The sequence below is a fragment of the Artibeus jamaicensis genome, unplaced genomic scaffold, assembly GCF_021234435.1.
Source record: "Artibeus jamaicensis isolate MK-2021 breed Jamaican fruit bat unplaced genomic scaffold, CSHL_Jam_final contig_60, whole genome shotgun sequence".
NCBI classification, from domain to species: Eukaryota; Metazoa; Chordata; class Mammalia; order Chiroptera; family Phyllostomidae; genus Artibeus; species Artibeus jamaicensis.
Window position 1 is genome coordinate 922435 of NW_026521900.1, and position 13635 is coordinate 936069.

General features: G+C 36.7%; 1 protein-coding gene across 1 annotated transcript in view; it reads left to right on the top strand.

Moving 5' to 3' along the window:
* The window catches only part of OTC (ornithine transcarbamylase), a 78978-nt gene extending 71961 nt beyond the window's left edge, over positions 1-7017 (top strand). Inside the window, exon 10 of the mRNA XM_037165127.2 lies at positions 6035-7017. Coding sequence (XP_037021022.2) covers positions 6035-6094 — 60 coding nt within the window. The 3' untranslated portion in view covers positions 6095-7017. The remainder of the gene's footprint in view (positions 1-6034) is intronic.
* Positions 7018-13635: the final 6618 nt, after the last annotated feature.

Consider the following 13635-nt stretch of genomic DNA (forward strand, 5'->3'; position numbering starts at 1 on the left):
AATATAAGTATATAAATATATATGTATACATACATACATATATACACACAATGAAATCTTCTGCCTACTCATTTTCTATCCTTGTATGTTCTAAAACTATTTTTCCATTCCCCCAAATTCCTGAGGTACCCACTGTTATTAGGGGAAATTATATTTTAAACAAGAAACATAGCTATGTTAAAGTAAAGGTAAAGAGTCTAAAATACAAAGAATACTTAAGTATTCTTTGAGTGAGAAGACTTAAATTCTATAACTTTCTTTAATACTAGTTAGCTGTGTCATCTTAGATAACTATTACCTCTCTAGGTTCTAATTTCCTCATATATAAAATGAGAAGATCAAGCTATACAGATGGGAAATAATTTTTAAACTTAGGCCCTTGATACCATCAGTAGGCTACTCGGAGTATTATATTTGGAAGGTTATAAGCTTGCTTGAGGTTTTGTAAAGAAAGAGTGGCATAGCTAACTAGTGATGCCTGACATAGATTCTGGAAAGGAAGTGATGACACACATGTTGCACTCTGTGTTTCTAAGGTAGATAATTTGGACATTCCACTGAGTTAAGCTCACTTCAGCAATCGTATGCTGAACATCCACTGTGTGCCATGTTCCCTGCCAGGCATTGGAGATTTAAAAATGAATATTGGGTCCCTGCAGCCTGTACAGTTCATAAAAGCATAGTATTTTCAAGTGGGATGAGACTTTAGAGACTGTAGACTCTAAATTCTTATTTTATAGACAAAGAAATTATTATTAGACGTCTTATTTATAATGGCATCTAGGCTCAGCACTTCTTTGTTACATTTTTCTGGGATATTCTAAAGGCACAATACTTATTTTCCTCTAGAATTGTCTTTTTAAAGAAATCATTTTATTATTGTTCAGTTACGGTTATCTGTATTCCACCCCCCTGCCACCTCCTCCAAACCCATCTCCCTCCCTTGCTGCCACCCTCCCCCTTGGTTTTGTCCATGTGTCCTTTATAGTAGTCCCTGAAAACCCTTCTCCTCTCTGTTCCCTCCGCCCTCCCCTCTGGCTATTGTTAGAGTATTCTTATTTTCAATGACTCTGGTTATATTTCATTTGCTTTTTTTTTTGTTGATTATGTTCCAGTTAAAGGTGAGGTCATATGGTACTTGTCCCTCACTGCCTGGCTTATTTCACTTAGCATAATGCTCTCCAGTTCCATCTATGCTGTTGAGAAGGGTAGGAGCTCCTTCTTTCTTTCTGCTGTGTAGAATTCCATTGTGTAAATGTATCATAGTTTTTTGATCCACTGATTTGCTGATGGGCACTTAGGTTACTTCCAGCACTTGGCTATTTTAAATTGTGCTGCTGTGAACATTCTAGAGTTTTCTTATCTGATGCAGTGGCTACTAGGTGCATGTGGGTATTTAGATTTAAACTTCTACTAATTAAAGTATAATGAAATTTAAGATTCAATTCCTCAGGCATACTAACCACATTTTAAGTATATTATATTGATTACACTATTACAGTTGTCCATTTTTTCTCCCCTTTACCCCCTCCATCCCTTTTATCCCCCCTCCATCCTGGATAATACCCTCCAGCATTCTCCCACCCTTAGTTCATGGCCATGGGTTGTACAAATAAATTCTTTGCCTTTTCCATTTCCTACACTATTGTTACCCTCCCCCTGTCTATTTTGTACCTATCATTTATGCTTCTTATTATTTGTACCTTCCCCCATTCTCCCCCACCCCCACCCCACTGATAACCCTTCATGTGATGTCCATTTCTGTGATTCCATTCCTGTTCTAGTTGTTGGCTTCATTTGTTGTTGGTTTTTTTAGGTTTGCTTGTTGACAGTTATAAGTTTGTTGTCATTTTATTGTTCATAGTTTTGATCTTCTTTTCATTAGATAAGTCCCTTTAACATTTCATATAAAGGGTTTTGTGATGATGAACTCCATTGGCTTTACCTTATCTGGGAAGCACTTTATCTTCCCTTCCATTCTAAAGGATAGCTTTGCTGGATAGAGTAATCTTGGATGTAGGTCCTTGCCTTTCATGACTTCAGATACTTCTTTCAAACCCCTTCTTGCTTGCAGGGTTTCTTTTGAGAAACCAGCTAATAGTCTTATGGGCACTCCTTTGTAGGTAACTCTCTCATTTTCTTTTGCTGCTTTTAGGATTCTCTCCTTATTTTTAATATTGGGTAATATAATTATGATGTGCCTTGGTGTGTGCTTCCTTGGATCCAACTTCTTAGGTATTCTCTGAGCTTCCTGGACTTCCTGGGAGACTATTTCCTTTGCCAGATTGGGGAAGTTCTTCTTCATTATGTTTTCAAATAAGTTTTCAATTTCTTGCTCTTCCTGTACTCCTTCTGGCACCCCTATGATTCAGATGTTGGAATGCTTAAAGTTGTACCAGACTTTTCTAAGCCTCTCTTCATTTTTTTGAATTCTTGTTTTTTTTTTATTCTGTTCTGATTGAATGTTTATTTCTTTCTTCTGTTCCAGATCTTTGATTTGAGTTCCAATTTTCTTCTCTTCACTGCTGGTTCCCTGTATATTGTCCTTTAGTTCACTTTTAATAGTCTTCACTTCTCTCTCTATTTTTTAATCATGCTCAATCATTTCTGTGAGCATCCTGATTACCAGTGTTTTGAAGTCTGCATCTAATAGGTTGGCTATCTCCTCATCACTTAGTTTATTTTTCTGGAGTTTTGATCTGTTCTTTAATTTGGGCCATATTTCTTTGTCTCTTCACACCTGTTATATTGTAAGGGGTGGAGCCTAATGTATTCTCCAGGGCAGGGCAATCCACTTTACTGCATTGTGGAACTGTGTGGGGAAGGGGTCAGAGAGGGAACAATGTTGCTTACTTGGCTCTCACCCCACTTTCAGTCACTTCCCTCATTTCCCATAAGAGGATCGTGCTCTTTCAGGTGCTGATTCCCAGGTAGATGAGCTTATGTATATTCTAGGATCCTGTGGGCCCCTCCAGTGTACTCTCCTGTGCAACCGGGAGTTTCTCCTACTGCCAGAACCTCCATAGGTTTTTATGGACAGAGTTTTTAAGGCTTTAGTTTCCCATGCTGGAACCATGGGTTGAACAGTCTGTCTTATTCCCCAGTTGTTCTCCCTGGCTTATCAGTACCCAAATGTAGGACCACCCCATCTGCCAGCCATAGACTCACCCATCCCAGTCTGCCAGTCACCGACTTCTTGCACATCTTTACCACCCTGGCTCCCCATCTCTGTTCCTCCTACTAATCTGGATAAATGTTTCTTCAACTCTTTAGTTGTTGGACTTCAATACAGTTTGATTTTCTGGTAGGTTTGGTTGGTTGTTTTTTTTTTTTTGCTTGTTTTTAAATTGCTTGTGATCCTTTTTTTGGTTGTACAAGGAAGTGAAAGATATCTACTTATGCTTCCATCTTGGCCAGAAGCTCCTAACCATATTTTAAGGGCTCAGTAGCCACACTTGGCTGGTGGGTACACTATTTGTAGTTGCCAGCACAAACATAGAACTTTCCATCATTGCAAAAAGTTCTACTGAACAGCACTACAGTCTAAATAGTGATTTTTACACAGTTCATCTAAAATCAGGTTGGAAGGAGGAAAGAAAGATAGAACCTACCTTCAAGTTATGAGATGTCCATAATGATTGATATATACTAAGTTATATAACTAAATATGGTGAAGTACTTGTTCTAAAAGCATATAGCTTTTACAAAGTAAAAGTGTACTCTTTCAGCACTCAATAGCTTTTTAAGGCCTCCATGCTGGGTAATTTCCAGCAGTGTTTTTCAGAACACTCTAGTAATCACATCACTCTCTCCATAATGCAGAGGGTTTTTAAAATAAAATATACCCTCTCCTTCACCAAAAGCTTGTTTTTATGTTTTTCAATAATTAGTAAGGCTGTATGATTCACAAAATCAAGAGGGTTTCTTCCTCTGACTACAAATTTTGCTGTGGAGCTAAAGTAACTTAAAGGGTACCTGAAAACAGCTAACACTTCAAAGCACTGCTATCAGCCTCGTGGTCAGACACAAATACAATTCACAGTATTTTATAATCCCTAACTAGTCACCATATTAGGAGTCAGATAAAACAAAGGAAATCCAGTTAAAATGAAATTTCAGATAAACAAATAATTGTTTAGTACAGCTAATGTTCCATGCAACATTTGGAACATACTTATAGTTTAAAAATATCGTTGGTTTTCCAAATGCCAATTTAACTGTCTGTCTACTTTTATTTGTTTAGTTAAATCTGGAAACTCTACTTCAAGTTGACTTCCTAAGATTTTACTTTTTGAAAATAAATTTGATACATGTAATGGCAATTAAGAACAAAACCAAGCCTTAAATGTGGTCCCAGGAGTCTATAAAAAAGCTTAAAATGTTTTACCTGGAAGATGTTTTTTATCCCAGAGTTTGGCCTTTCTACTTTCTTCTTGTCATTCAGATCTTAACTTGAATGTCATTCCTTTAATAAGGTCATCCCTGGCCAACCACTCTTAAGTGGTTCCCTAGGCTCTTTTGTACCATTTTTAATTTTATTTTCTAATGATATTTATCACTATGTGATATTTTGTTTGTTGCCCACCCCTCCCACTCTGTGTAATGAAAAATGCATCAAAGCATTCCTTTTGGCTGTAATGTTCTTTTTTATACCTAGAATGGTGCCTGCCAAATACCCTGAATAGGTGCTCCATACATTTTTGTAGCCTGAAAGCAATATAGGTTACCTGTTCTAGAACATAGGCTTTGGAAATCAGGTTAAAATCCTGGCTCTCTTTGTAATCTTGATCAAGTACTGTAATTTCTCAAAGCCCAGTTTATTTATATAAAAACGTGCATAAAAATAGAAACAACTTCATAAGATTGCAAGGATTAAATGAGATGAGTCAGTTGAGCAAAGTGGTCAAGGTTCAGGGATGGGCAGGTACAGAGTCATCCCTTACTACCACCACTCAGGAAAATACCTATGCCTCACTTTCTTTATCTATATTTTATGTCCCTTATCATCTCATATGGTAGGAAAGAATATTAAATGTTAGGGTGCATAGAAAGCACTCAGCACAGGGCCCAACACATGATAACTGCTCAATAAATATGCTCAATGAACACCTCTTAAATTTAAGACCTGCATTTCTGATATAGGCTAAGGACATATATGGAGAATGGTCGGAAGGAAAGCAAGTACCCGAAAGGTATTGAAACTACCTCTTAAGAGTGGAGTCAGAAGAATCTAGGTCCCAACCCAGTTCTGTATTATCTGTCATTACCAGGACAGAGTTCATCTATAAATGATAATAGAAGCTACCATAGAAGGTTGTTGCATTAAATGAGATAATGCAGAAATATTTCTCTCTAGCTCACCACAGCACCTAGCATAGAGCTTGGCAAATATTTCTTAACTCCCTAACACTTGATAAGGCACTTAGTCTGGTACATAACATTCAATAAACATTTGCCATCATTGTTTGATATTAATACTATTACCATTATAGTGGAAGTTGGGAAAAGTAAAAGTGAAAATTACTATTTGTAGCTGACAGCCTAATGAGAAGTTGTACTCTTGGCTATAAATATTTTCTCATGAGGAATCAGATTCGAATAGACATTATTTGCTATCCCAATGATTTACTTGTATTATTCCACATCTAATTTAGCTTACAGATGACTAAACCACAGTATAAACATGAGGATGGGAGGTATCATATTTCTCTAAAACCAGCCAGTACCTAGGTTTCACTTACAACTGGAAAATGTAATCATGGTTACCATCATGATATATCATTTCAACTAGTCCTGGAATGAGGCCTAAGTAAGTATAGTGTTTGTGCATACATTTGTGTCAGTCTGATTCCTCCTGATCTTCCTTTATCTAAGTAAAAATAAATATTACATTGAAATGGCCCCTTATAATTTCCTTGGGAAAACATATTTTACCAAAGGCCTTTAAAGCTGCAACCCACTTCCTCTTCCTTAGGCCCTAAAGCAGCCTCTTGCTAATATCATTTCTTCCTCTTTCTTTCTTGTGTCATCCTAGGCTGTCATGGTGTCCCTGTTGACAGATTATTCACCTCAGCTCCAGAAGCCAAAGTTTTAATGCTGTGATACTTGTCATGGGAGAAACAATGTTCCTCTGTAGCAGAATGAATCAGTTTATGGGGGAAGGAGAAAAGAATCTAAGAGAAATAAAGAAATTCTGATACATGATATAGGTGAACAATATGATATTGCTTTGTCATTTTGAAACTTTCCTAAACTCCTTAAGTATTGATGCACTGTAATACATGCCTTGACTTGATTTTAACTAATTCATAATTTCTGAGTTACATGTTGTCATATTAATAACCATATATATTTACCTCAACTAAACATAAAATACTGCATTCATAATATGTAATGTTTAAACCATTAAATGTAATCTATGCTTTTTACCTAATAAACTATCACCCAAACAAATCTGTAAGTGAACATTTACCAGACAGGTCAGCTGCTAGTATATCTGTGGGCTGCGTTCATATTCCCCAGGGCCAACAAAGAAGCCAAATGAACCATCTTACTGATATATTGAAATTTTCAGGCAAATGAAGTAGACAGACATTTGCTTATGGAGGCAAATGATGAAGTTCTTAGAAAACAGCTATAACTCTACCCAGACTCTAGAGTTTTTTCCAGTCATTTGTGGAAACGATGGTCCTTCTAGAGCACATATCTCTTTTCTGTACTGAATACTTAATGTTACAACATTAAGGAAACATTTGTGAGCAGTGGTTTTACATACATTACATAGGTTTACATAGGTTTTACAGTTGTTATCCATAGGTAAAATGATGGATACCTAGTTAGCAATGTAAGATCTGTTAGAGTGACACTTTCATAGGTTCAAATTCTTCAGCAGGGGTACTTCAATTTTTTCATGTCTGTGCTTATTGTGCATCTACTTACACCACACACTAGATATTTTCATAAATCTACTACTTGCCATATTGTAGCCCAATACTTCTCCAGGTTTTCTTTAAGATAATAAAATTTGCAGTACTGAATTTTTATAATGTAATTAAAGCTAGAGTCTCTTGTGGATGACTTAAATTTGAAGTGTTGAATTATTATGATATAATTAGAAAACTTTTAGTTAAAATTTAAATAACATAACTGGAACTTAAAAATAAAATATATTTTTTTAAAGATTTTATTTATTTATCTTTGAGAGAGGAAGGGAAGGAGAGGAGGAGAGAAACATCAATGTGTGGTTGCCTTTCCTGCATCCCCTGCTGGAAACTGACCTGCAGGGAACTGGCCTGCAACCCAGGCATGTGCCCTGGCTGGGAATCGAACCGCGATTGTCTGGTTCGCAGGCCCGTGCTCAAAAAAATAAAATATTTTACAGCGAAAAAAATAATGTATTTTACAGAGAACAAAAAAGTAACTACTTTTACATTCTACCTCCCCCATTAGAAGAATGTTTTCAGGATTGTTGGCTGATATTTTTCAGTAGATATCTATGACTTAAATGAGTAAGAGATAAATGACAAATTAGATTTGCAATAAAAACATTTGTAGGAAAAATAGGCTTAGAATATTACAGGGGAAATTATTTTTTTACTAAATATCGAAGGTGATTTTTATGTATGTGGTAATTTATAAGGAGCACTTAAGAAAGAAAGAATGGAGTTTAGTGGACTATCTATCTTCCTTCAGCAGAGGGTATAGGAATGATTTAACCAGAGGTGTCATGTGGAGTGCCTACATGTAAAGGACATAATCATGAGTATCCTTCTACTTTCTAAATGGTCCTCCATGGTAATGAGTTGATGTTTTTACTAGTCATTCTTTGAATCAAGTAGAAGTATAATCTCCATCCCTCAATAAGAAAAAACTTATAATCATTTTCTTGCTAACATATAGTCACTTTACCTAAAAAAGTCCTAGAGCTTTCTTTTTCATGTATATGAAATTTAACATCTTTCTCAACACAAATCTGTAGAAATATACTTCCTTTTTTATCTTAGGAAGACATTATTTATATTATCAGGAATAAAGAAAACAAGGAGGGAAAAAGTAGGCTTAATTTTTTCCAAATTATTTTTTAGTCTCCTGTTTCTTTATACCCTTTCCTCCCTCATTCTCTTTCCTATGTAACTACTGCAACAACAAAGATTAACAAAAATTCCAGCAATGACTCTTGGGTTTCTGGTATACACAATAGATCCTATCTATTTTATTACTATAACTAGCAAAAGAGTTTCTTGCTTCCAGGCTTTTCCCACTGTAACAATGGAAGTAAAAACATCAAGTGATTACACTGCAATGATTTCAATGTCAGGGAAGAATCGTCTTTTGTTTGGTTGTTTGTTTGTTTGTTTCAGTGATAAGTTTTCAAGAAATTTAGTAAAATAATTTAATGTCAAATATTTCTAATGGATATTGTGCTAATAATTTGATTTTGTAAGATCCCCAGGCAGAAAGATCTGCACAGATTAGCATGGCAATGCCACATTAGACCTCATATGCAAGCAACACTAGAACCTCAGTTAAAATGGCAGGGGGCCCTTGGTCCAATGCAAAAGTTTCAAGACAAGTCTTCTCATGTGATAAAAACTGACACATACTTATGGAGAGCGTATCCATAACACATTCTTTTTTTTGGGGGGGGCGACTTTTTGTCTTGAAAGCTCTCATCAATATTTAGATTATGGAGATGGTTGAGGCATGTTTTGAGATATGATACCACTCAGCAATTTTGTAGGATTGATGTCTTTTGACTAATACAAAAGGTCATATCAAAGAATTAAAAAACAGTCAAGTCACAACGATCAGACTCCCACAACCAGGAATACTATATATTGACATGCAAGCTGTGCTATGGGCAAAGGTCTCAGGTGAAAAGTATGAGTAAAAGTTGAAACCTGGTCTGTACTTTAGTTACAAGGGTCTTGTGCCCCCTTATTGTCCTTACAGCCAGGAGGAAGGAGTGACTTTTTTGTAAATTGTCCACCCAGAGGGAGCAGTTTTTGGAACAAATTTCAATAGGTGCTTTGTTTTAAGTCACACAAAGGGCCAGTATCTGCTAGGGCTGGTCCTACTATTAACAATTTTAGTCAGGAATTTTTTTAATGTCACCTTTTATTTTATTAAAGTGAGACAAATAGGGAAACTTCAGTGATGGTTTTGGTGTCTTGCCTCAGTTTCTGCCACAGTTTCATTAAGACTCATAATGGAAACAAGAGTGGCTGTCCATCTTTATGTTGCAAATATATGACACAGATTGTTAAAGCAGGAATTTGAGATCAACTCTGTAATTATTTAGTATTTTAAATAAATTCACCCCTAATAATTGTCCAGAAAATTTAATATCTATTATTGATAAAAGAATCTTGGTCAGATCATATGGAAATGAATTTCCTGATATAGATTAAATCTTTTAACAGTTTTAATAGTGTTTGACTTACACTGATGACACCAGACTCAGTTTCTTTTTCTTAATCCTAACCTGAGGATATTTTAAAATTAATTTTACATAGAGAGAAAGGGGTAGGGAGGGAGGGATGGAGAGAGAGAGAGAGAGAGAGACCACTTGGTTGCCTCCTGTATATACCCTGACCAGTAATTGAACCTGAAACCTAAATATGTTCCTTGACCAGCAATTGAACCTGCAACCTTTTGGTGTACAGGACAATGCTTTTTAAATCAGAGTAAGATTTAGAAAAAATCCAGACCACACTTTCATTTTACAAAAAAGAAAATAAGGAAATAACAATATGTTTCTATGATAGAAATGTATTCTATACGGAGGGATAATGCATCTATCCAACACCCCTCTGCAAACTACCTGGGATCCTACAAATGTAACAACATGATTTGATTTACATCATAGGCTGAGTGAGGAATAGGAAATTGCCTCATTTAGGATTATGGTTCTGTGAGGCCAAGGGACGGAGAGAAGAGTTCATATCTGAGGCAGGGATGGGTACAGATATCCAGGGATGTGAACAGAGATCCAAAAAGAAATCCATGTAGTTTGCTGTCCTTTCACTGTTCATATTTTTTAACTTCTTTTTCTTAGATAAGTCCCTTTAACATTTTATATAATAAGGGCTTGGTGATGATGAACTCCTTGAATTTCATCTTATCTGAGAAGCATTTAATCTGTCCTTCCATTCTAAATGAAAGTTTTGCTGGATAGAGTAATCTTGGTTAAGCAAGCTAAAAGGACAGCTAGATAAGGAGTGGAAACATAGAAATGAAGATCTCAAGGAGGGTTAGCAACAGGGGAGTGGGAGAATAAGAAGAGGGAGAAGGTACAGAAAATAAGTAGCATAGATGGTAGATAGAAAATAGATGGGGGGGCAAGAATAGTATGGGAAATATAGAATCTAAAGAACTTGAGACACATGGTCGTAAACTAAAGGGGGGTAATGGTGGGGATGGGGGGTAGGGTGGAGGGGAATGAAGGGGGAATAGAACAACTATAATGGCATAATCAATAAAAACATAAATTAAAACAACAAAAAAAAAGAAATCCATGTAGTAAATGCTGTTGGTACTCCATCCAGATCCCTTTTACCTGGGTCCACCCATTCCCTCAGTGACTGTCACAGTTAGCTGCTAATGGCTCACAGTCAGTTTTTTTTGTAAAGAGTTATCCTCAGCCACCAGGAACCACTTAGCCCGAGACTCTCACACTTATCCCACCACTGGAAGTCCACGGTCAATGAATGATAGAAAGGTATACCAAAATTTGGCTTCCTTCTTTCTAGACCAACTTTGTGGTGAAATTCATGCACCAGAGTTGTCCATAGGATCAGGCTAAAGTTAATATCTGTTTGAGACCACATCCTTAGCTTTCCCCATTGCTAACCTGCTTCCCTTGCTCCCCTTCTCCTAAGAGTGCTTCTTCAATAAATTATTTGCACAAGAATTCCTACCTCAGGCTCTGTTTCAAGGGGATTTGATCTAAGATGATCCATTAAAAGGTTTTTTAGAGGTCTGTACTATACTGCTTATCCTTTAGGCATCAAGGATAGAATAGGGAAGTAAAAGGACAAATGGGGACAAATGGTGAAAACCTTGTGCTTAGCAAGCAAAAAACTTTTCTGGTTATCAGGACTAGCTTTTCTTAGAAGGAAGTAGAACATTATACAAAACAAATATTATCTCCTGTCCATATTCAAATTTATAACAAGGAATTTATTAGCTGCATGGAATGAGACCAGTTTGCTTTCCCCAGAGAAGAGTAGATACAATTTAACTGACACAATATTCTTTGATTTATTTCTTTTTCTTTTTTTAATTTAATTATTGTTCAAGTACAGTTTTCTGTCTTTTACTCCCATCCCAGCCCACCCCCTGCAGTGCTGCCCACCTCCCTCCCATTTCCACCCCCCTTAGTTTTTGTCCATGTGTCCTTTATACTTATTCCTGTAAACCCTTCCCCCTTTCCCCTGAAATTCTCTCTCCTCTCCCTTCTGGTCCCTGTCAGCCTGTTCTGTATTTCTGTGATATTTTAGTACCTTTCAATTTGTCAGCCCTAGCAGCTGTTTAGTTGATCTGCTCTTTGTGTTGGCTTCCTGGTTTCCCCCAAAGCTTCTTGCCCAGTAATTCTGTATTGGGGCCTGAGAATCTGTGTTTCTAACAATTTCCAGGGGATGTTGATGCTACAGGTCCAGGGTTCACACTTTGCAAATCATTGGCCTGAGACAATTCTAAAGACTCATTTGACATGTTTTCATCCTTACATCCATAAAGTACCATCAAAAAGCTATTGACACAACCCAGATCCTCCAAGTATTAATCTGTCTTTGGAGCCACTGCGGCCTGGATTTCATCCCTCTTTTGCTACATAACAGCTATCTAACCCTGTCCTTCTTATCTGCAAAATAGAAATTATAATGTCCATCTCATAGCTTGTCTTCTGAATTTGGCAGAACTCAGAAGCTGATACTTCAGTGAGGCCATCTCTTTCTGTGAGCTGGTTTGTGAATGTGCTACCTAGGTGAGCAACCTGGCTCTTTGCCAAACTGCATCCTGGAAGCCAGCAAGTCTGAAAATCTAATCAAGGTGACTACATTCTTTGCTTGCCAAAGCATGGCAGGAGTGTACATTTATATAAAGAAAATCAAAGGCATGTGGCAATTGTTGGACTTGGGGTCCAGCACGTAAAAAGGGAAAGGGATTAGGAAAAAAATTGTCAGGGTTTATCCATCTTTGTTTGAAGCTAGAACTGCTCAAAGGAAGAAGTTTGAAACAATTCTTAAGGCAGCAGTTCTCAAACATTTTGGTCTCCCAACCTCTTTACACACCCATAAATTATGAAGATCTCACAGAGCTATCATTTCTGTGGGATATATTTATCAGTATTTACCACATTAGAAATTAAAACTGAGAAATTTTAGGAATACTTGCCTATTGACTAATTCTGAAATGACAATAGTGAACCCATTGTGGGTCAACATAAATAATATATTTTATGAAAAATAAGTATATTTTTCCAAAACATATAAAGTTAACAAATGCAGTGGCTGACATTATTTTATATTTTGGCACATCTTTGATACCTACCTTGATAGAAGACAGCTGAATTCTCATATCTACTTCTGCATTCCATCTGGAGCACTGTGGTGGTTTGAAGTATAGGAAGAATATCAAACCTTACACAGATAACTATTTGAAAAGGGAGGTCTATTTTAATAGCCTTTTCAAATAATCATGGATATTCTTTGATGTTACACTGAAACTCCACAAGTGATAGCTCCTTAAACATTAGTTGCAATGTGAAATCTGAAACCTCATCTCTGAACTTTTCTACAAAGTTAAACTTAATGTTTACCTTGCACTTTTAGTAGATCATTTACCCAGGTGTGATTCTGTATTGGTTATTTGGAAAATGTTAGTCCACTGAATTATATAGAAATTCAAAATGATTTATATTATATCAAATTTATAAAAATCACATTTGTGCCCTGACTGGCATGCTTAGTGGAGTGGGTGTTGTTCCACAGAGCAGAGGGTTGCCAATTGATTCCTGGTTGGGACACATGCCCAGGTTGTGGGCCAGGTCCCCAGCTGGGTGTGTGTGAGAGGCCACAGATTGATGTTTCTCTTGCACATTGATATTTCTCTCTCTTTTTCCCTTCCTTTCTTCTCTCTTAAAATAAATAAATAAATAAATAAATTATTTTTAAATTATATTTAACATCACCACTGCTGTGATCTGAATGTTTGTGTCCCTCCAAAATTCGTATGTCCCCAAAGATCCTAATCTCCAAAGATTATGCTATTAGAAGGTGGGGCCTTTGGTCATGAGGTTAGAGACCCCATAAATGGGATTAGTACCTTATAAAAGAGACCTCATAGCACTCCTTAGCGATTTCTATCATTTGAGGACACAGTGAGAAGTTTCCAGCTATGAACCAGAAAGGCAGTCCTCACCAGAACACTACCATGTTGGCACCTTGATCTTGGACTTCTTCTTTTTTTTCTTCAAGATTTTATTGAATTATTTTTAGAGAGAGAAGAAGGGAGGGAGAAACTAATGGAGAAAAATATCAATGTGTGGTTGTGCCTCATGTGCCCCCTACTGGGGACCTGGCCCACAATCCAGGCATGTGCTCTGACTGAAAATCAAACTGGTGACTCTTTGGT